The sequence below is a fragment of the Meleagris gallopavo genome, chromosome 17 (genome assembly GCF_000146605.3).
Source record: "Meleagris gallopavo isolate NT-WF06-2002-E0010 breed Aviagen turkey brand Nicholas breeding stock chromosome 17, Turkey_5.1, whole genome shotgun sequence".
NCBI lineage: Eukaryota > Metazoa > Chordata > Aves > Galliformes > Phasianidae > Meleagris > Meleagris gallopavo.
In genome coordinates this window covers 3572103-3594907 of record NC_015027.2, presented here as the reverse complement: position 1 = coordinate 3594907, position 22805 = coordinate 3572103, and the positions used below count along the sequence as shown (strand labels likewise).

The 22805-nt window shown below is 37.2% G+C and overlaps 1 protein-coding gene across 1 annotated transcript in view; it reads right to left on the bottom strand.

Annotated features, from left to right (window-relative positions):
• Positions 1-22799, bottom strand: part of LOC100549382 (transmembrane protein 132D) — a 193655-nt gene extending 170856 nt beyond the window's left edge. The window contains 1 exon segment of the mRNA XM_031555950.1: positions 22184-22799. Within this exon segment, the coding sequence (XP_031411810.1) occupies positions 22184-22262 (79 nt within the window). The 5' untranslated portion in view covers positions 22263-22799.
• Between the last annotated feature and the right edge of the window lie 6 nt (positions 22800-22805).

The following is a 22805-nucleotide window of genomic DNA, read 5'->3' as shown; positions in this document are numbered from 1 at the left end:
ATCTTCCGATCTTTTTACTATAACCCATCATAATGATTGCTTTAGTTTCCCTATCCATCCTAGTTTCATATTACTTCATATATACATAAATCCACAAAGTAAGTAGACACTATCCATGTGTCTATCTCCTCTATTATTAATCATACAAAAGGGGAAATTAAAATAATTTGCCAGAGATTATTAAAATGTTCAGGTCATTTCATCACCTACTAAAGAACGTACTTAGAAGATGCTACGTGGTTTTTAATATTCAGTAAGAGTAAAATTACTGCTTCAGGTAATTTTGGAAAACAACAGTCTCGAGCCTTTGGAAAGTCAGTTTGCCAATAAAATTGTCAGAAAATTGAATATTAAGGAACACATCCAACATTTCTTCTATGCCTTATCTGACTCAGGCTCACTAGCAAGAAAACACGATGCTGTAAGCAAAGACATGGATTAAAGAATGAGAAGATCTGGTATGGCAGTGTTATTTGCCCTTATGATAATACCTCACATTAAAGAATTTTTAAAGAATTTTCTGCACCAGTTAGCTCTTTGAAACAACCAAGCATTAGATCCAGTTTTAAGTTCTGGAGACAAAAGAGGGGCCTTTTATAAACCAAGTGTAAAATGCATCAATTCCTGGGGCTTATACCAGATCCACATCCAGTACAAAGGGTCAAATCTTGCTTGACTTTTATGACACAGACTGTTTCTTATTTCCAAAAAAATTCTTCTCTGATCATCAATTCAATTACCCTGGAGGTAAGCCTAGATGATGGAAAAGTTTTCTGTGATAGCATATGAAAAAAGTGATTTTATATTAGCTTTCAACCACTTTCCATGGATTACTTTTTCTTTTCCCCACATCTTTAGTTTGTCTGTTTCAAAACAGGTTTCCAATTCTTATTCTCTGCTGGATATTTTACTGTAATTACCTGTAATTTTCATCATGTCTGTCTTTAGATTTCAGAATTCTAGTTAAGAGTCCACAGCAAGATACAAGCAAATTAGCTTCATCTGTCTGCAGGAGCTACGATAGACAAAGCTGTAAAAACATCAGCAGTTTTAACCTTAGTGCAACTAAAACATTAGACACAATGCGTAGAGAGCGTGCTCCAGAAGTGTAGAAAAGATGCACCACAGAAGTGAAAAATATGCTCATAAATAAAAAGAAACTTTCCTTATGCCTTTCAATAAAAGAAAATATTATCAGTTATCTATAGTATTTAAAGAGGTAAAATTACAACCAGCCCCATTTAGTAAGAATATAGATTTGTAGTGAGGCTTATTTCATAGTATCTATGTTTGAACAATACTCAAAGGAGACTGGGTAAGTTACACTAATGCTTTAGATTAAATAAAAAGGCAATGCAGGCACTGGAGTACCTTTTCTCTCAAAAATCACTTCTCCAACTACACCTCGCTATGGAGAAAGGCATGCTTTTCAGACAAAAGTACTTAAAAGCAAAATAAGTTCATAGCAGAAATATTGTACTGCTTCCTAATCAGTCATCCATTAGCTCAAGCTCAGCAGCTCTTCTCCCAGGAGAGAAAAATAAGAGCTGGATTTAGAAGAAAAATCCAGTTTAATCATTCTTTCATGATCTGGGAAGAAATTTGTGCCAAGAGAATAAGTTGCTTGTTTGTTATGACAAAATTTGGGAGAAACATGCTTTTGCAGTGTCATAATGCCTTAAAAATACTGCATAAAATGAATAAATGAGCCTGATTATGAAAGCTGATAGTCAGTGAATGAAGCATCTGAACAATTGCATTTTGGTTTAACCTTGTTTGAGTTGTTTTGTTTTGTCTTTTTTTTTTTTTAACTAGACAGAAAACTTGTGAAGGAAGGGAAGGAGATATCCATGTTTATGCAAGATCTGTATGAAAAATTGTAGCATAAGTCTTCCTGATTCTTCCATAGCTTACTTGAGTGTCATGCATCTCATTCTTATCTGTGTTAAAGACATAAGAATGATATAAATGCAGAAAAAGATACAATTCAGGGAATCCACAGAAGGAAAGATATTAGAGCCAAGACTCCAGCATAGCACCAGATATTTAGAAGCAGTAAAATATTCTACAGAAACTGAGAAAATCTCTCAGGTGTCCCTGGGAAGAAAATAAATACTTGGAGTAAATACACATACTGTTTGCAATTTCAAGTTTGTAGTTATCTTTCACAGCACTTCTTGTCTGCACAGACCAGAAATGAAGTCAATAACCAAACAGTATAACATGATATGTTCTTATAACACTCCTTACTCGAGGATGCTGATGGCATTATAATAAATATTGTTGTCTAAATCAACTTGCAGAAAAATAAACAAGGAGTTAAACCCCCAGCAGAGACTTCCATTGTCCTTCTTGAACACCTCCAATCCAAAACAAGTTGCAAAGAAAACAACTGTAGCTCTAACATTTCAGTCCTTAGAGGCTTAAGAGTTAATGCATCTCATAGGAGAAAAACAGACTTAGGCTATAGCTGCCTCACAAAGTATGAGTTGCAATAACTGACACAAATATTAAGGATTTCTTTTTATTTGTCTTCAGATATTAGCCTTAAAGACTCAAATATGCTCAGTTTCTTCCACAACCACCTAAGTTTAAAGTTTTTTTAATAAATGAAAGTGAGGTTCATAGCTAAATCCATAACTTCTGAGAAGTATCAAATACCATGAGATGGCCAGTTCTGTGGCAGCAAAATAAAACCATGCTTTTAATCGTACCTATCAGTACTACTGCACATTTTCCAGTAGGATATTCACAATAGCCTTTGGTAAAATGGGAAGAAACGCTGTGTTCATGCATGAATGATCACAGCTGTTAGAAGGGATTTTCTGTTTAAGAGCAAAATATGCATGATATACAGATGGACAGACAGCCTGTAGAGGGAGAAGACCTGAATCTGTTTTGCAGATCCCACAACCCAAATATTGTACAAGAGAGAAGACATACGTTCAGAGCTACCACCCCTCTTCAGATGTTCTCTGAGGAAGAAGAATCTGGAGAAAAATCTCAAAGTAAGGGGTAAAATGAACAGTGGGAGGGAGACATGCTTTGCAGCTTCACAGAGAAATGAAAGTAAAGGAAAAAATTATTTAGGATTGCATTGCTCCTCACTAATACTCAAGAAGCAGTAAATTTACCAACTAAAGACTTCAGCATATTCTGCAGCAGCTTTCCCATGGCTTCAGTGTATAGTACTGGTACCTACCATCAGCTACAGAAAAGCCATTTCAGATTATCTACCCCTGCTGCAATCACACACCCATTTTTCCAGTTTCAGCACATCACAAATCAAACAAAAAACACACACATAGCAATGACAGTGAAGACTGAAGCATTCCACACAGGTGGAATGTCTTCAATGTTACCTATACTTTGTCTTATTTGTTCTTTTTGTATGTGTCCTGTTGTTGTTGATTTTACTGTCATTGGCATTTTATGTTTTCCCTCGTAATCCCCTCCTAATCTGGAGGATCAGTGGTGACTCCTTCACATTTGCATGCACATATATGGAAACAGAAAATATCTCTATTAAAAATAAAACAAGGAGAAGCATGTGTTACAATTCTTACATGATTTAAAAGTAATCTTCATGAAGATGTGTGCCATGCATTTGTTCATATTAATGTTACTAGCTTGCAAACTAATGATAAATGTATGATAATTTATCTAAGTGAAATGAAGTGTGCCCTAAAGATAGACAGCAAATGAAAGCTTCTGCTTACACAGGTTCAGAGCACATGCCTTATAACCACGTATCTTTGATGCAAAGAGAACATTGCACAAGTGATATGTAAAGACAGAGCAGGATGGGGAAAAAAAAATAGCACAGGGGCACGTATAACACTCTGCAAGCCATAACAACTGCCATGCTGCCATTCCAATATTTCAAAGTCTAGCAAACCAAAACACTTTCCAGCTCATGACAACAAGCTCTAAGTTTTACGCTTTTATACCTTCAAAGTTTTGCACAGTGCAGGTCAGTCCTTTTACTTTGCAAAGGCCTATGAGGACTCCATCAGACGATGGTAGCCACGACCAGCCTGCTCCTCCTCAGTTAAAATGTTCCTCACATCACAGAGCCATGAACTAGAAGATGAAATTGTTTCAAGAAGTTCTTGTTCCCTTCTAGTGTCATCTTCCTAGTACTGTTATTTCAATTATGAATGTATTTTGAGTCCCACTGTGACACAGCCCTCACTGTGCAAACAGTTATCTTCCACAATACTCTTGATAAGGCATTGGTAATACACGTAATACACTGCTCCTCGAGCACTTACTGTTGTATGAAAAGGGAATATGGCTTAGCAAAGGCTGATACACCATTAAGTTTCAATGTCTCCTAGATTTGTGATTGAAGAGAAAAAGATAGCCAGAACATTCCCTTCATTCACAGTAAAATTCCAAGACATCTTACCTAACAAAATCCTTTCTGTGTAACAGTCAAGGAAGAGCAAACCCATAACTATCAGTTAACAACTTCACAGTATTTCTTTCCACAGATGTGTCTATGATTCTACGTGTGGAGGGATGCTGTCATCTCTCCTTATGCCAAGTAGCCTTTTGATTGCCTCTGGCGTCCTTCAACAGAATATCTCATCTCTGTAATCTGTGTTCCTACAATAAAGGCTTGTGAAACGCTGGAAAGCAAACAAGACTGAAGTTATTCCTGTAGAAATACAAATGAGCAAGGCCTCACCAGGGAAATTTAAGTATAGGCTTGGAATTAAGTGAGAATGGCACAGCTGTCATGAAATAATTTCTATCTATTGAAATTTTCCAAATGAAAAATAACCGTTACATTTATCCTCCATCTCCTTCCCTTTCCCTCTTGCATACCTTCACCCCAAACCACTTCACACTGAGCAAAACAACTAGGTATGAAAGAGCACAAAACACAGGAGTATTTAAAAGCAGAATTTCATTAAGCAAAGTTTTAAATTGTTCTTTTACTTCCTTCATGCTCACTTCACTGCTTGCTTGGATCAAGGCCTTATTCTCACAAAGCTGTCCTGCTCCCACTGAAGTGAGATCTTCAATAGGAACAGGAACAAACCTGTACAGCTACAGACTTCCAGAACAGTGGGCAGAGTCTGTTTTTTTTCTGCCCTGCTGTTTGTCTCCTCCAGATAACAGAGGAAATTCATCTCTAAACAAGAAAGATAATCAGCTACCATTATTCAGAGGTTTGCATCACCAAGTCATAGATTTACTCCTGCCATTTGGCAAAGCTCTACTGCAGGCTCAGCAGGAGAGTGTGATTTTAATAACCAAAACAAAATTCTTAGCAAATAATCATCTCCTCACTTTGCGTAATTAATTCCTTGACTGCTACAGAAGGATACTGAAAGAGTGAAAATACACTTGCAGACTATAACGATTATGCTAATCTAGTGAAGATAAAAGATGTGTTGTGTATTAATCAAAGTCCTGAACTTAAGTTCTCATTGTTCTTGGACTAATCGATCAATGCAACACTGACTTACACAAGTGCAGGAAGGCTGCCAGAGTTTTACAATTCCCTTATGCAGACGAAAGGAATGCAACTTAATGAAGGGTTCCTCAAATAAGTTTAAAGGAGTATTCTAGAGAAAAATCGCTGTCAGAAGGTACAAAGCAGACAGCCTAACTGGTAGGAAGGTAGAATTTTCATCTTCGTGGAAGCCCTGCTGTGTCTGTTCTCTCCCAGCTGTCTTTCAGTGTCTGAAAGATACATGATTACTTCATCTTCATCCTGCTTGTCACACAAATGGATCACACCGTACATAGACAGGAAAGATTTACAATACTCCACAGCTTGCTATGTAAGTTAATAGCTGATTAACTCCCACTGTATGCATGACTCCCATTAGCACTAATAACTCATAAGTCATAGACAAATGCATTCTCAAAATCTGAATGAGTTATCTTCAAAAGCTTCTTTTGTTAACAGAAAATCTGTATGTATTTTTTCCTAGCACAGCTCACAGAGATCAATAATTGTTGTACTCTAACCAGCAGGGAATAATAAGACGTACAGATATAGCCATTAACAAACTAATTAAGAGAGCCATTAATAAATCCATCTGAATTGATTTCAACCTTTCCAAAGAATATGAAAAATAACACAAAAGAATCTTCTTTGAGCATTGTGTAAGTTTGCAGGACAGATAAGTGAACAGTAGAAAAACAGTTGTGATCTATGTATTTGTATTCTTCCATTTGTGAACACAAAACATTCTTTAACCACTACATAACAGAATAAAAAACAACAAATGCTATCACCAAGCTTGCTTTCCCTTCTACTTGCATGAGTAAAAACACTGAAATTGGTTGAATATTTCTGCAGTTAATAACGCCTGGTTTTAAAGGGACCTCCAGGATCAAGAGTCAGATTCATAACTGGTATAAACTGACAAATATTTATGTCATCAGTTTATTCTAATGGTGAGAAATGAAATTACTAAATCTCAGGAAATTCAGTGTTGTATTACACTTTCATTCTTATAGCCATTCAAGAATCAAATTCTTCTCCAAGAATAAGCTCCTTGCATTCAATCCAGAAGTCAGTGAATTCACTGCTCTATCATCAGATCAAATTTTTGAGGTGTCCTTCTAAAATGTCTCAAGAATACATTCAGGTTATAATTATTTAAGTGTGCATTTAGTCAAATAAGTTTCCATTCTAAGGACAAGTTATTGTTACAGTAATCTTCAATTTCCTAAGAACAACAGAGCCTAATTTTCTGTAAGCAGAAATTCTCCTACTGTCATTGGAGAATGTTAATTTTCTTGTTATAAGCTACCTGTAACTTTAAACTGTTATCTGGTACAGTTATTTCATAAATTGACACTTTCACTGAAAAGTAATTTTTAACATCCACTTTTTATTTTAACAAGAAATTAATTTTATGACTGTAACAAAGATGTTCCCTCCAAATAAGAAATTTCTTTTTTTTTGTATACACTGGAAAGATGAAAACAAAACGGTAATTCAAACACAAAGTTTTAAGGTCATCTTTAAAGTCAAAAACAGATGCCAGCTTTTGAGGCATAGATTCAGAAAAAGCTTAGCATATCAGGAAATAGAACCAGGGAAAGCACAAGTATCAAATGTATGTGCTGTGAAGGCAGAAGTGATTCTAATTAAAGTTTCTCCTGTTAAAAATCAAGGGAATAAATTCTTTTTCCTGTTAAGGCAAAGTAAACCCATAGTAATTCTACGGAAACTGCTCCACCTTCACATAAAAATGAGATGTAGCTGAATTTAGTAGGGGTTCTTTGAAAATCAGATGAAAACTACATTCCACAAGTCCTACCTTCACACACACAGCATCCCATTTCATAAAAGATTGTCCTGTTTTCAACAGAGTATGAGGACATGGGCTCAAATACAATTCAGATATTGTTAATAAGACTTCAGAAGTGCCTGGTTCATTAAATGCAGAATGCCCTGGTGCACTGAAAGCAGACCGTGGCACAAACTGGAACATTAAACATAGAGCATTCAAGTTCTGGATTTAGGCAAATCAAAAGCACACAAGCACTTCTTTTTAAGGATCCCTTCCTTTCTCCCCATTCACTTCATAATCTGAATCATAAATGCTAAAGAATGTCTTCTACCCATATCTAAGTCTGTAAGTTCACAGCAAATTTGGAATATTTTGTCTCAAGACATGTGAAACACGCAGAATGGTCTCATGCAACCTGCAAATGAGAAAGTCAAGTAAAATTTACAGTTCAGAGGGGCAGAACTCCAAAAGCTTTGAGAAAGGCTAATCTAATACATCTGTCGTATACAATTACACAGTCAACTGTAATCCAAAACATCCTTTTTTTTTTTCCTCTCCAAACATAAAAGAGGCAATTGCCCAGGCTCAGAATTAAGCATCTGTTTCACAAAACAAAGTTATTAACCTCCAAGGTTTTTATGAACCGATAAAATTTGATCATTCAGCATTGCTCTGTAACAGTTGCTTTCTCCATTACACAAATTACTACAGCTGATTCCTGAACAAAAACCACTACCACAATTGGACATTTAAAGCTAGTGGGTGGGCTATTATTAACAAAGGGTTGCAGATGCTTCTTATTTTAAAGATTTTGCTGCTGTTTCTGTTAATGGATACCTGGATTAATCTAAGTTTTTTAGATGTGAAAGTTTCAATATTATAGTGAAGAGAAAAATGCACAAGTAGCCCTACATTTTGGAAAACATGGAAATCACGTTTTCATCTTAAGATCAGTGGTGTAACACTAATTTCATTGTTAGAATTCTCAAACATCTTTTGTACGTTCAAACCAGTCAAGAATAAAACATGCAGCACTCTAGCCTTCCATTCTTTCAAGCACAACTTCAAATTTTTGAAGAATAAGCCATTCAATCCAAACTTAATGAATTTTAACCTGGCTCTTCAACATGGAAAAAAAAAAGGTAAACTTTCTAAGAGTAAGCCAAATTCTGACCCATGAACTGCTATGTAAATCCAAAGCAATTAACCCACATCTGGAACAGGAGCCAGTTTTCTACTGAGGCTGTGCCAGTTTTCATACCTGAGTTCTTTTAGTCTCTCTGTGCATAATATTCTTTCAGGAAATAGTTTGAAATTACCTGATCAAAAGCACTATACTAAAGAAAGGCACAGTTTTACTCAATTATAAATTTTTGGAATTAAATTTCATCTCTCTTATATTGGCATAACCCAAGAATAGTTCCAGTAAAGTGTGCTTCTTTTCCTGCATTACAGTTTAAAAAAAAGTGTCATTAGTATATAAAAAAGTAACTCTTCTAGCTCCAGCTAGGTGACTCTAGACTGTGGGCATCTTCTGACATAAACAAGCAGCTATCTAGACGGAACAGCACAGAGGAAATCTTGAGAAAAATCAACAGGTGCATTTCCTTCTGAACATTTCTCCCTCAAAGGTATTTGATCCCAATATGAATTGTTCCCATCAGGAAAAAAAATTACAGAGCAGCACTGCAGAAAGTCTGTGTGCTTTAATAGGAACATTCCCCAGTCTGTCTATGGAAGGTTATCAAAAAGTTTGAAATCCAGCATAATTCCCTTGAGTCAAAAAATAAGTCTACCAAAATAGTTACAGACATACTCCATGTTTTAAAGGCTGTATAGAAAGCCAATGAGTGAGAAATACTTTTCCCTCCACAGAACTAATTAAATAGAATATCTTTTTATTTCATTCAGCGCAGAGAATTTCTGAAATCCCACTTTAATCAAACCTGAGTCCTACTGCTCCTCTGAGGCCCCATTTTCTTCAAAGCTGTAAACTTCTGCCCAGGTTGTTAATTTTGCTCCTTTTTTTCCTGAATTAATAATCAAATTCTAATAGTTTTACAATACCTCACATATTCTTTTTTAATGCACTTAATATATGCTTTTTTAAATATTCTGCTTTGTGCTAAAACCAGATGTGTTACCAAGGAAAAGAAGATATATGGGATAGGGCAGGAGCTGTCAGAAGCTAGAAGTATAGTTTCATGCAATAATCTATTGTATTCAACCACAAGCAAGTGTTCAAGAACTCATTAGTTACGAATATGGTTATTAGCATTTAGCTCTCAATTCCAGATGACAGCATTACATCCCCATACGTACTCAGTGCAGGAAAACAAAACCAGAAACCTATCAAAATCACACCCAACAGCATTAATATGCCACATGAATGTAATGGTGACATGAACATGCTACGTCATATTCCAAAAACAACAGCTAAGTGAATCTCAACCAACAGTTTTTTTTCTATCTGTCCCCTCAAAAGAAGTAAAAATAAACAAGCAGGAGGTCTTTGGCACATTAACGATGGGGTTGTGTAGATAAACAGCCCCCCCAGGGAAAATTGCTTCTGAACAAACTGCCCACTAGATATTCAATGGGAACACATAGGAGAAACTACTGAATTATTTCAGCGTCTTAAATCATGTCTCAGTAGTCAGTGTCTCTAAATGGTGTATAATCAGCACACCCACCTGCAGCTTCTAAGCATATGAAAAAAAATAGCAGGCCTGTGGATTTTTAAGAGAAAAAAAGATTTTTTCTGAAAACTGCAAGTTTGGTGAGCTTTGAAACAAATTTGGCTTCACCGTGTGCTCTACAGTATAAGAAAGTTATGTAAGAAATCAAAATGAGGAAAACCAAGCACCACTTTCTTTCTGCGAGCATCAATTTGTGGGAAGAGGATATCCTAAAAAGGAAGTGGATATTGTGATATTAACCAGCTCTGAATCAATGTAGCAAGAATTTAACTTCAGGAAGCAGATATGGATTTTGCTGTGCAAAATCTTTGTTCAGGAATGAGAAAAAACTACCTAGCATGGTATCAGTAGTTTGCTTAACCCTAGTAAAGGAGAAGGTTGTTCAGTTGTGTGATCAATGAAAGTCTTAAGAACAATGAAATCAATGGGATGCTGCTTGGAAAGGACACAAGGACTTGCAGATTTTCAGTCCCTTTGTGCTGCTCCAATGAAGCCAAGAAAAGGGAGAGCTGATTCAACATGGATACCGGTCCCTACCTTCCCATGCCACTGACAATTCTCATCATTTATTGCCATCGTGTTCTTCCTAACACTCCAGTCCCTCTGTAGATAGGACATCCTCAATACTTCTCTGGTATTTTTCCCATAATCTCACCTGGTATTTGTACTGCTTTAGGAACTTTACAGGGATATAATGTATTCCATCCTTTCATTTTAAGCTTTTTATTTTGTCTACATATCAGAAAAGTGCAGTACAGTGACAAGCTGAAGTGCAGGGGATATGAGAGAATCCCCAGTTCTAGCAGAACTATCCCTAGCAGAAGATAGCAGTGAATTTGAGTATACAGAGTGAAACAGAACCTGAATTAAAAACAAAGGTCATTTACAATGAAAACAATAGCACAATTTCAAATGACTCTGCACCTTTCATAGACTGGCAACCCAGTGTACTATTTACTTTTTGTCTCCTATCTTCACACATTAAAAATTTATATGATAAAATGGTATATAAATCTCAAACAGCTTGCTGAATTTCTTAAAGATCAACTTGAAGACATGAATACAGATTTAAAAACATAAAAAAGCAGAGGCTACACTTCTTTTCTAGGTTTAAGTCAAAGTACTGCTTAAAAAGAGCTGTTAAGTATGAGATCACTCTCTTCTTCAAGTGAAACCAATTGAAGCCAAAACTTAAAAGATCACTTTATTAAATTTTGGTGCGATAGTAATAGTTCCTAATATCATATCAACATCCTTAAAGTCCAGGCAAGATTCGGTCCACTGAGCTAGGAATTGTAGTAAAATTTTCAGACGATTCAGAACCCAGATTTTCTATTGCTCTGCTCCCTCAGTTGGTGTGGGAGGGTTCGCAGCATTCAGCATTCACCACCTCCCACTGCGACATTTCTGGATGGACTTTCTTGAAAGCACACATCAAAATGCTGAGACTAACTCAACATCTCAGTATTCATTCTGGTACCTAAATTCAAATTAAAATGCTTCTGCAAATCTAGCTTTCATCTGCAGAATGAAGAAATATAATCTCTGAATAGATGTATCTGTACAATACTGTTATCTTAAAGAAGTCAACCAATTAGAGAACTGTTTGTGCCTCAATAATTCAATAAATATTATATACTCCACATTTTACTTTTATTACAAAGTAAAAGATATTTCAGTTGAGAAAAGGCTACCATAGTCTGGGACTGGAAAGCAAAAAGCCTTAAGCAGTTCCTTCGAGGACTTTACAAAGTCTGACAATTGCAATCTATATCTATTGGGTATCTTTCTGCCCATTGAGATCACTATTAGCCAGTAAACTTGCCCTTTCAATTCACTCAAAGCTGCTGCTTCAATCTATTCCATCTGTGCTCTCTGAACCTTTCATTTCCAATAGGCTCAGACTAATTCTGAGCAGGCAGGGAAGCTGACAAGCTCTACCTCTTTCACATCCTTAAGGCTACATGCTGACATCTTAAAAAGAAATTAGAAATAAACAATGATACTGCTTTCACACAACAAAAATATTTATTTGAATCCATCAAGGATTAATTAGGTATTGGTCCATGGCTCAAACAGCCATTTAACCCCATACTGGTTAACCTTTTAGCTGTAATAAAATAAAACTCTTGTGAGCTTACAGATTTTGACCAAAAAGCTGGATGCCTCAAGAATCATCATTTTAGAAAATTACTACTCCATTGCAGATTAGTCAGCCCTTTTAATAGTCTTTGCATCTCTATACAAACAAACCATAGCAGTAGTACTGGTGACAGATTTATAATTCCCAGATGGCATTTGTCTACTAGTACATACATTCTGGCAGTGGAAGAGAAAACAGGTCGGAAACAGGAAGCCCACACAAGATATGATGAGCCATTAAGACTAACCAATTTAGTCACAGTTCTAGTTCATAAGGAAAGAAAAAAAAAACAACAAGTGACTAAGAACTGGGAACTGCCTGAGTGATAGGCAGATGTGAGAGACCTCATACAATAGTAGTCTGTAAAGCTCAATACAGAACAGAAAGCCAAAGAGAAATTGCTAGGCTGGCCCAGGTCCATGGTTATGAAAAGGGGATGCTCAGCTTTTTGGAAACACTTGAAACGGCAACCATTGGCGGTAACTGAAAGTTATCACAGCTACATGACTGAGGCTAGCAATTGAAGTCCAAGTTTCTTCCCGGAAACACCCATGTGATCTCCAGTATCACACTGCAGTCTCTTATCACTGTTACAGAATTTTGGCCAGATTAAGAATATGAAGATATCTTCAAAAACCTTTCAGCTCGCTCATCAAAACATTCAGCATACAGTAAGCAGCATCTGTTTCAGTTTGGAGTATTATAGCTGAATCCCAAGGCATAACGATCAGCGATCACATTATCAACTTCTATGGTGGTCTTTCCTGCCCCTCTCAAAATTTCAGCTGAGTCATGGAAAGGAATATGTTGAGGGAAAACTAGGATTGTATTTCTTATTGATAGTCATGTCTTTGTCTAACTTGAATGACTTTGCCTTAGCCATCATTATTCTAATACTTTTTTCAAAACTGTTGATGATTTGTTGATTATGGAATGCAAAGTTACTTTGAGAAGGCTAATCAATCAGCTGAATACAGCAATCACAAATATTCCAAGTGATGAATGTCACACTTTTTACCATTTTGATTAAATTCCATGCCAATCCATAAGCTTCTACATCTGATTTCTCTAATCACAGTTTTTCTACAAAGGAATGAAAATGAAAATGCCAGGGAAGAGATTACTGGAGGTGCTCAAGTACAGTGACAGTGCTATGCCTGTGGAATGCAGTTTTTAAATTCTAGGGGAGGCTTCTTATAACTATTCTCCACATTTTATCATTTTATGTATTTCCATACATTTCCTCTTTAAATCTGGACCTTGACTCAAAAAGATTTATTGTTTCTATATTTTCACAGCATTTAACAGTTTTACTTGCAGTATAAAATACTACATCATTTCATTATCACTTCCTCACAAGTTGCAGGTATCTGTAGTACCTCATAATGCAGTACCACTACTTTACCAGCACCAGAGCAGAAGGCAAAGTCTATTTGCAAGAGCTATGCAATCTATTTCAATTGATGAGTAAACAAAAACCATGTCAATACCACTTTCTGCCAGCAGGTCAAGGAAGGACACCGAGGGCATTTGCAAAATGTAAGAAATTCTGTTATGCAAAGGAAGAAATGCTAAAAAAATCAGACAAGATAATTATGGGGAAAAAAAAAGCAGAAATCTTTTTTGCCTGCTTGTAACATGAGTTTACAATAGATAGATGGAATTAAGTTTGATCTATGTTATAATTAGTTTTGACATTTCAATATTTTAGTTTGAAACTAAACATTAAAATTTCTGTTGTCCTTCACCAGAGATGTTTCACCATTTAAGAGTTTCACTACATTTCATTTGTTTTGCTGAGGAGACCAAAGCTCAATAACAGAAAAGCCTAGCCAAAGTTCCTTTCATGAGTTCATCCCAAACAGCACTGCTATCCTTCATGTTTGCATCTTAGTCATATGAAGGAGCTTAAAATAAACCCCAAAGACTTGAAGGGGAACAGGAAGAATGCAGTATTTCTAAGACCTGTACCACCTTTAAAAAACCACAGGATTTTTAAGTGGTTTGAGACATTACTAATACAGATGTTTAAAATCAGGTGGGTTCCTTTAACAGATTAGTAACACAGCTTATAACATGGAAATAAAATCATCTTTATGACTCCTTTTCATAAAGAGCTTTGCTTCCTATATATCATGTCACTGTCTAAAAAGATTTAGATAATTTATTAATTGTAACATCAAGGGATGGGATCTAGGTAAGCTCTTCAGCATATTTAATTGCATAGATGCTTTTATCTCATTTTTATTGTTTTCCATTAAGATGCTCTTATTCTCTATTCTAACAGAACTCAGAGTTCTTAAAGCTGCCCAGTGACCAGAGCAATCAGAATGCTATGTTCCAATTTGTAACTCAGCCACTAGTAATTAATCACTTCTAACATGGTAAAATGTATATCTCATCTGAGAAGAGGGTCAGGTGCTAGATAAACAGCAAGTAAACAGATCCTTCTCTAACGAACCTGCATTCAGAGTAGACAAAGGGGAAGAAAAAGAGAATTGAAGTAATTTTCCAAAGGTTACCGAAAGCCAGCGGGTACCCTGACACCTAAATCACCATAGCAAAGCGCTGCATTCCTCAGCTTTTATAAAAAAAGAGAATGCCAGTGAGGTGAAACTACTGCATTTCTGCAAATAGACAGTAATATCTGACAAGAAAAAAAAAGACAAGAAATAATGCTTAATAAGATCATTAAAAGCAACAACAAACCAACCTAGCACTATCAGTCATTTTCCTATTTTAATGCCCATCAAGAAGAGAAATTTCTGATTCCAGAAAATCAAGTGGTATGTAATCATCATTTTTCTTGCAGAAGCCAATGTTCACAGATAGATTTTCTAAAAAAGATTGTTTATTTTTTAAGAACAGGGAGCATGCTGTCAGGGCTGTAGTACAGCCTGGCTCAGTGGAAACCCATTAAAACCACTTTAGTGGGCAGATGGTGTCAAAGAGTCAGAAGTACATAACAGCATCCCACTGTGCACAAGTGTTCTGTATGCAAGAAATCATCTCTTATCAGACAAGTGCTGCAGGGGACACAGTCAACCACAAAGGAGAGAGCAGAGCACAGCTGAAGTCATGATCCCTGTACAACTGTTTGCCCAATGGTATGGACAAGGGTATGGAGTAAAAGAATCTTAACTGATAAACCCTTAGTAAACAAGGGAATGATCTATGGAGAGCATTGTATCAAGCTTTAAAAAGCAATACTTTGCTTCTGTGAATCACTGAAGGCATAACAACTCCTTCACTAACAAGGATACCACAAAGCTAACACCAACTAAGCATCCATTAAATCTTGGAAAAAGCACTCTTGCCACTAGAATCTAGATGACAAGATCCAATCAGACATAAATCAGATGTGTACTAGCTCACTATACTGGGAGATACTTCCTTTGCATGTTCTCCTTTTCCAACCTCTTCTACAGAAGCTAGGCCAAGTTTTTCTAATGTTTACATTCGAGCAAATTATGTAGGCAAACTTAATATCTAACAAACAGCCCAACTCCTATGATCTGAGTTTAAAGAGATCCTAAACAGAATAAGGCAGTGAAAATTGGTGTAAACGTGACAGGGCAGTGAAAACTCTAGAAGTATTCATTTTGTGCTGCTTACAGAGTAACTAAATTTGGTAATAAACTTACAGAATGAACACACACCTCTGCTCTCCACTGGGCAGATTCAGAATTGCTCAGTTCCACCCTAAGTCCCATACTGTTGATCATAAAGACATCCTTTGCCAGATCAAGGGGGTACATGCTTCTGAAAGCTTCTGTAAACGTGCTAAAGATGACAAGTAGGTAACTGATAATGTGATTATGGTTTGTTGCTGTTGTTTTGGGTGGTTTTTAATTTCCTTTTTTTTTAACATTTATTACATTGTGAAGTGTTATCAGAGCTATTTAGCTCTGTATTGATCCTCTTCCACTAGGAGCCTCAAAATACAATCCACTGAAATAACACCAAGATGTTCTTCCAAGTCAACTCTAAGTAACTTTAAAAATGGATCTAGAAAGACCAGTGAGAAAGAGAACTGACAGCAGAAGGAAGGAAGAGGGCCTACATTTTGCAAATTTAAAGAACTATAGCATTGTCCTACTTGAGTCAATGCCAACCATTTCTACATGGACTGTACAAGAACCAAAAATGAGCACATCTTGCTGAGTATCTTTCATGGAGGCAATCAATCATCTGCAATACAGAAAACTACCTCCAGAAATCTTTCTGAAAATCTTAATTTAAAAAAAAAATCTAGTCCAGGAGTGTGAAAGCCAAGATACATCCTCAGAGATGACAGTAAGAGCCTCTAAGGAAGTTAACTGACCCTACAGCACAGATGTCATGAGCAACTCAAGCAGACTACTCCTACCTTGCTTCACTGAGCCACTATCCAATGCTGATTTTAGCAAACCTGTGCTGGAGTAGATTAGAAACATTCACATTATCAACTGCTGTGTCCAAAGTATTAACATAATACCAAACTGTTCAGAGAAATATACTTTAAATTATTACTGTTAGCCTCACTACAGTGGTTTTTCATCAAACCTTTTTAAGGACAAGACTAACATTTCTGAAAGAAATCTAGACCATCCTGCACAGTACTGTCACAAATGTTTTAGCTTACAACCAAAGAGAAACCAGGACGTACTCTGAATGCATCCTTGCTACATTTATTTTCTCCGTGTTCTTTTCTAGCCTGCACGCATGAGATGTCTGGCACTGGTTTCACAACACTGCTCAGATGTTCCATGAATCACCACTGCTGTGTGGGCCACGGCTGAAAAACACTGCACCAGAAAACTCTGTCTACACTCTGACTTAAAGCTTGCCAGAGGCAATGAGAACATGTATACTGATTTAAATATGATTTGGGATCACACCCACTGTGGACCTACAGATGGACCCAATATCTTATATCATAGACCTGGAAGTTATGTCATCCTTTTCTGTAAGTTGCACTATTAAATTGGAAAATGTGTGATGTTTGGGCAAGCCTCCAAGCTGTACTCTTTGGAGTATGAAGGCTTTCAATCTATTAGCTCTGCAGGACCAGACTAGCACCTTACCTTGAAACCAAGCCTACTCAGTATAAGGAGAAATCAATTGTCTTTCTAGAGTAAAATTTCTCCCTACACAGGAGGCTGGAGCAGCCTAACATACTCAAATACGAACCTTAAATCCACTCATAATAATCAGCATTATCTAAATGTCTCTGAAGTATTTCAAATCCACTTCATTCTGAATTACCATTAATATTGCAGCAGGCAACATTATTAAGATTGGTGAAAATCAAGTATTTTAATGTAACGCATTATAAACCAAGCCTGCAATGAATCTCAGGTACCTCTTGAGCTTTTCTGCAACCAATCTGTCTGGAGTCAGGTTTGTGCATCCTAGGACCAGTGACAGTCACTAAACGTGGAATCCACAACTACCTCAGGAGGTTGATTTAATGCGAATGCAGCATGAAAAGTCAGGTTATCTTTCGATTCTCTTATTAAATAAAACTCATCCTTATTGAATAAAGCTACTTTTATTAACATCTAAAACATTGGTTGGTGTCACAGAGCCTGCCAGGGAAATAATAATAGAAAAGACACAAGTAAAAAATGAGAATATTACAGGGAAATATTAGAAGCCAAATCACATTAAGCCAGTACTGTAGCTGACAAATAAAACATAGGTCTGGCTGTAGAGTTTTTTGGTTTTGGTTTTTTGTTTGTTTTGGTTTTTTTGTTTTTTTTTGTTTTTTTTTTTTTTACAGAATTTATTATTTTTCTAAAAGAAACTAGAACTGGGCTTCTCCCAGAAGTATGCTGTCAAGAAATAGAATGCAATGTGTAACTCAGTTTCCCCTTTCCTCACTTAAAACGTCTGAAAAGGCAGTGAGTTCAGTGTAGTTGAGGCAAAGAACAAGAGCTTTGCCTCTGTGGATACAGCTTGAACACTGAGCTAGAAAGATTTCTTCTATCTCTTGGATTTTCAAGTTAACCTGTTTTGATTTCTGCATATAGACAGCACCTAGGAGAAATACTCTTACTGACCATATTGGTACTTTATGATCACTAAGCAGCAGCCATCTGAAATCAGCATGCAGTGTGTTTTCTATACATACCAATTGCACAGCAAGAGCAGCAGGTGCCTGGGAGGAGTCTGCCCACAAGTATTGTCAGTGCAGTTACTTTGAGAAAAACCACATGTCCCTCATCATCACCATCACAATCTGTCAACAAGAATTGAAATTCAATTCTGAACTCCCATCTAGGCACCATAAGGGAGGGTTGGAGGAGAGAAATATATCTTAAATCAAATATAATAACCTTCCATTTTAATCTCATGTACAATACCATTTTCCATCCCTATGTTATCTGTGTTCCAGAGTAGCGATACAAAGTAAGTAGTGCTGAAAGACAAGTTGTTGCACTCCTCAGCTTCTCATTTTCCATGTTTCTATTTATACTGGGTTCACAGCACACTTCAATGTCAGTTCAATCTGCACACAAATATCGTCAAAAATGGCCTGCAGCATTCTGAAGATGGAACACACCCAACGAGCTCAGCTGCCTTATTTTTTGTGCAGCACTGCTCCCACTGAAGCCAGTGGATGTACAAGGGAAGCTAAAAAGAAAGGACTATGGCTTCCTGTACAGCTACAGTTCACAAGGATGCAATCCACTGAAGTCATAATGAATTATTTCAGCACATTCAACATATTCTGCTATTAAGTATCATCACAAAAATCAGTGAAACAGCAGAGAGAAAGTTTGGCTGTAGCAAGACAAAAACGTTCTATAATATAAGAATTCATGGGTTCAAGATGCTTCAAAGAATACTATAATATGCCAAACTAAACCTTCAGGGGTTTGATTTCTAAGAGATTTTTTTCCCCCCCAGCCTTCCCATAAGAGGTGATGGGCATCACTGTGAACAGAGCATCCACAGCCTGTACAGAGCACTAATCAGGGCATACAAGGTAATCTTGCCCAACACATTTGCCAAGCCACACTTTTATAAGAACCAAGGGAAAAAAAAAAAATTAGAACAGCAGCTATATGGCCTTTTCTCATTGAAAAGAGGCTTGCAGGAAAATTTCAGCCCAGGATGACAAAGAACATGGAAAGCTCATCAGAACACAGGCTGTAAGTCACTATAATATTCTTGGTTTTGCTGCTCTCAACCTCAAGCTGAAATTTGAAATGAATATTTTAATTTGACAACATATGCTCAAAATGTAAAAGGTTCCTTAGTCTTAAGTCTCACAATATACATCCTATATATATTTATTTTCTCTTTAGGAGATTTAAGTATATAATAAACTTGTACCAAGCATGGAATTTGGTGTTTACAGTACTGCAATTTTTGTTCTAGCTGAACAAAGCTAATGAGAGATTTTTCCCTTTAGCAAGGGAACAAATGCCCACATTATGGACCCTTTTTATATTAGTGTGAGTTTCCACATCAGCTGGGCCTGGCTACATTTTAAATGAAGGTTTCTGGGGAATCTGTTTCACAGGTGACACCAAGTAGCAACAAGCCCAGCTGACTGAGAGCAAGCATTATTCTCCCTCCAACTGGTTCAAAAACCTCCTAGTCAATGACAAAGCTGCAAAATGTACCTGTGTTCCTAATTACAATTATATAGCCTTCTAACCTCTCTGTCCCCCTCTCTCTATAGATATATATGTATACATGCATGTTTATATTTTAAGGCTGAAAAACTTATTAAAAAGCATGGATTATATCATCAGTGACAAATTGTTCTGATAAGAACATGAAGCTCTTTATAGAAAGCAACATTTCACTTCTCAGGCTGGAGCTATTTTCTTTGTATACAAGATAAAAGCGAAGCAAAACTGCAATAGAATTTTCAAGTCTTCAACATCATTACCTGAAACTGTGCAGTGAGAAGGTGTGTTGCCATGGTTCTGAGTAATCAGCAACAGACCTGTGCACAATAGACAGCTGATTGCTGTTGTAGGTTAGAAGATTCTGTATCTCTTTAAGAAAACTTTGTTATCATGTCATAAATTAGAGTTTTTCTATTAGCAACAGAAAGGCATCAAAGAAACATGCCCTGTAGCAGTAAAAAGTATGTCCTGTTGTTTGTTTTTAATCTTTTTCAAGGGGGCAGGGGGAGAATCAGCCTCACACACTGTCTATTTCATGCTGTAAATCTCCAGAGCACTCTGGTCTTTTCACAGTGTACTAAGGCACAGAAGTGCAGAGAGTCTGTTACCTAGCACAGACACAGACAATTACATTAAAGATAGAAGATATCTTTACTGAAGAGCAGGAAGTCCCTGCAGTCATACAGCAGCACGTAGATATCTGAAGTGCAAAATAAATAACACAGAAGATGCCAGTAATTCTAATGGGATCTTCTGTATCCAGTTTCAAGAAATATCAGATTTAATGAGACTTCATAATATTCAGGAAAAAAAACTCACCCACCAGTTTCTGCAGCATTTTTTCTTTCTACCTAAGAGACCTCCTATCCAAGCTCAATTTTCTGCCTGTTTATCTTTCAAAGGAGACATTTGTAAGTAACATTTAAGTACAAATTCGTATCCGAGTGTTATAGTTGCTGAGATGGCAATGAAGAAAGCACTGAACTCTGTGGGACTGCAATGCCTCTCGCACTCTGATATTTCAGTAAGCTGCCATCGCAGTCAAACACTGTTATTGCAGTGTTAAAGCTGCAAACTGAAACACATTCACAAAAAAAAAAAAAAAAGATGAAAAACTTTGTGTTCTTACTGCACTGTTAGCCTATCCGAAGTACTGATATTGCCTATAATGAAGTACATGATTTACAGTCTAGCTGGGCAATCAAAACCTTCTTGCGTGCAAAGTGGAAGCAGTCTCAGAGCTCCAACTCCTGCTGCTAATGCATTTCCAATCACAACTTTTAAACTGTGCTCATGTAGGCACTGCACTTAAGTTACATTGGAGAAGACTTATTTTGTTCCCTTCTTTCTCAACCTGTTCTAAAGGAAGAAAGGGATGTGTTTTGTTTGTTTTATAGGGAACCACCAGAGAAATAGGCAGCTGTGTATTTTGCCTTGTCAGTTCAGTTTTGGGTACAAAGTAATGAGTAAAAATAACTCACTTCATCAAAAAGGAAAGTGTTGACATCTTAAAGTATGAAAAGGTGTTGCAAGTAAGCAACACTTAATTTGATCAGTGAGCTGTCTCTGAGCAGAACTCCTTATCAGTATGTTTGCAAACTCACAGATTAAATGCATATGCTATTATTGCTCACTGAAGACTGAGCACATGGGAGCTTTCAATTTTGTTTCCCTGCCAGGATATAGCTGTTAACATACAATGCCTTCTCAGTAGAAATGTACATTTGTCCCAACTTACATTACACAGGAATGCTCATCTAAAGTAACTATTGCAAAAAACACATTCACATTTTGGCTGAGGCCATCGCTGAAAAGTTCAAAAGAGGCACACAAATGAGTACATTGTATATGTGCTGTTTTTCTTTACTGTAAACACACTTGAGGGCAACAAGATACCACTGAGTCCTCTGAAGTCATGTTGTCAGGACTCAAACTCTATTCAGTGTGCAGAATACCAGGCACCTGCTTCAGGCTCACATCACAGCTTTTAAACATTTCAGCAAGCACATATTTCTCTGGTTTAGTAAAACACTGAGATACGGGATTTTTAATTTGAAAAATTACACAGGTGATAACAGCAGAGCAGCAAACTCCAGCAGCCCATCCCCCAAAGATCTCAGATTTCAACAAAACCCTTCACAATCCAAAACTGAGTTACCAGCTCATGTGAGCACTAGCATCCACAGGAGCAAAAATGCACCCTGCAGGTAACAAATGTCCCAATAAAGGGGTACAGTTAAAAAAAAAAGAAGAAAAAAAATATTGCCACTCAGGATTTCCCATCAAGATATCTTTGTTTTTTCATTAACACTTGACTTGTCCCAAATCCTCCAATCATTAATTGTCAATAACAACATTCAAGGCATCACAGAGAGAGGGGACAGAATTTGCATATAGAAAATAAACAAGAAACAAGATGCAATAAGACAGACAGAGGTGGAGTCTTACCTTTTGAAAAAAGTGCTGCCAGGCTCAAGAGGAGAGGTGACAACAGATGCCCCATATTGCTAATCCCAGAAGTGCACATCCTAGGGTTTGTGGGAAGTTAGGGCTCAGTTTCACACACTTCCCAGTCAAAATAAAAATCAGACCGCTGGAGAGGCTGCATTTTAAGAAAAGGTCATCTTGAGCACAAAAAACATTTCCTTCGGAGAGAGGACAGACTTCTTTACCTCGAGCCCTCCCCTAGCCTCCCTCCTAGCTTCAAGACAGATGACGCTGTGAAAGCAAAACCCGCTCCTTTCAACGGAGAAATAGGAACCGCTCGGCTCGCAGCCCGGAGCGGTGCCGCTGCACCAAAGTTTACCTCTGGCTGCTGCTGATCAGCCCAGAGATCATCCGAACACGGAGGCAGGTTTGCTGTTGTTGTTCTCTCGCGGTTTTTTTGTTTTTTGTTTTTTGTTTGTTTGTTTTTTCCTCCCCTCTCCTGAAGTTCTCAGTTTCCTCATAGACTTGTCTGACTTTCTGCACGAGAGGGAGGGGGCGAACGCGAATCCCCTCCGAAGGCCATGGCCGCGGACCGCTCAGTGCGCTCGGGGCCGGCGGGCGCAGCGGCCGGCGGGGAGCTGCC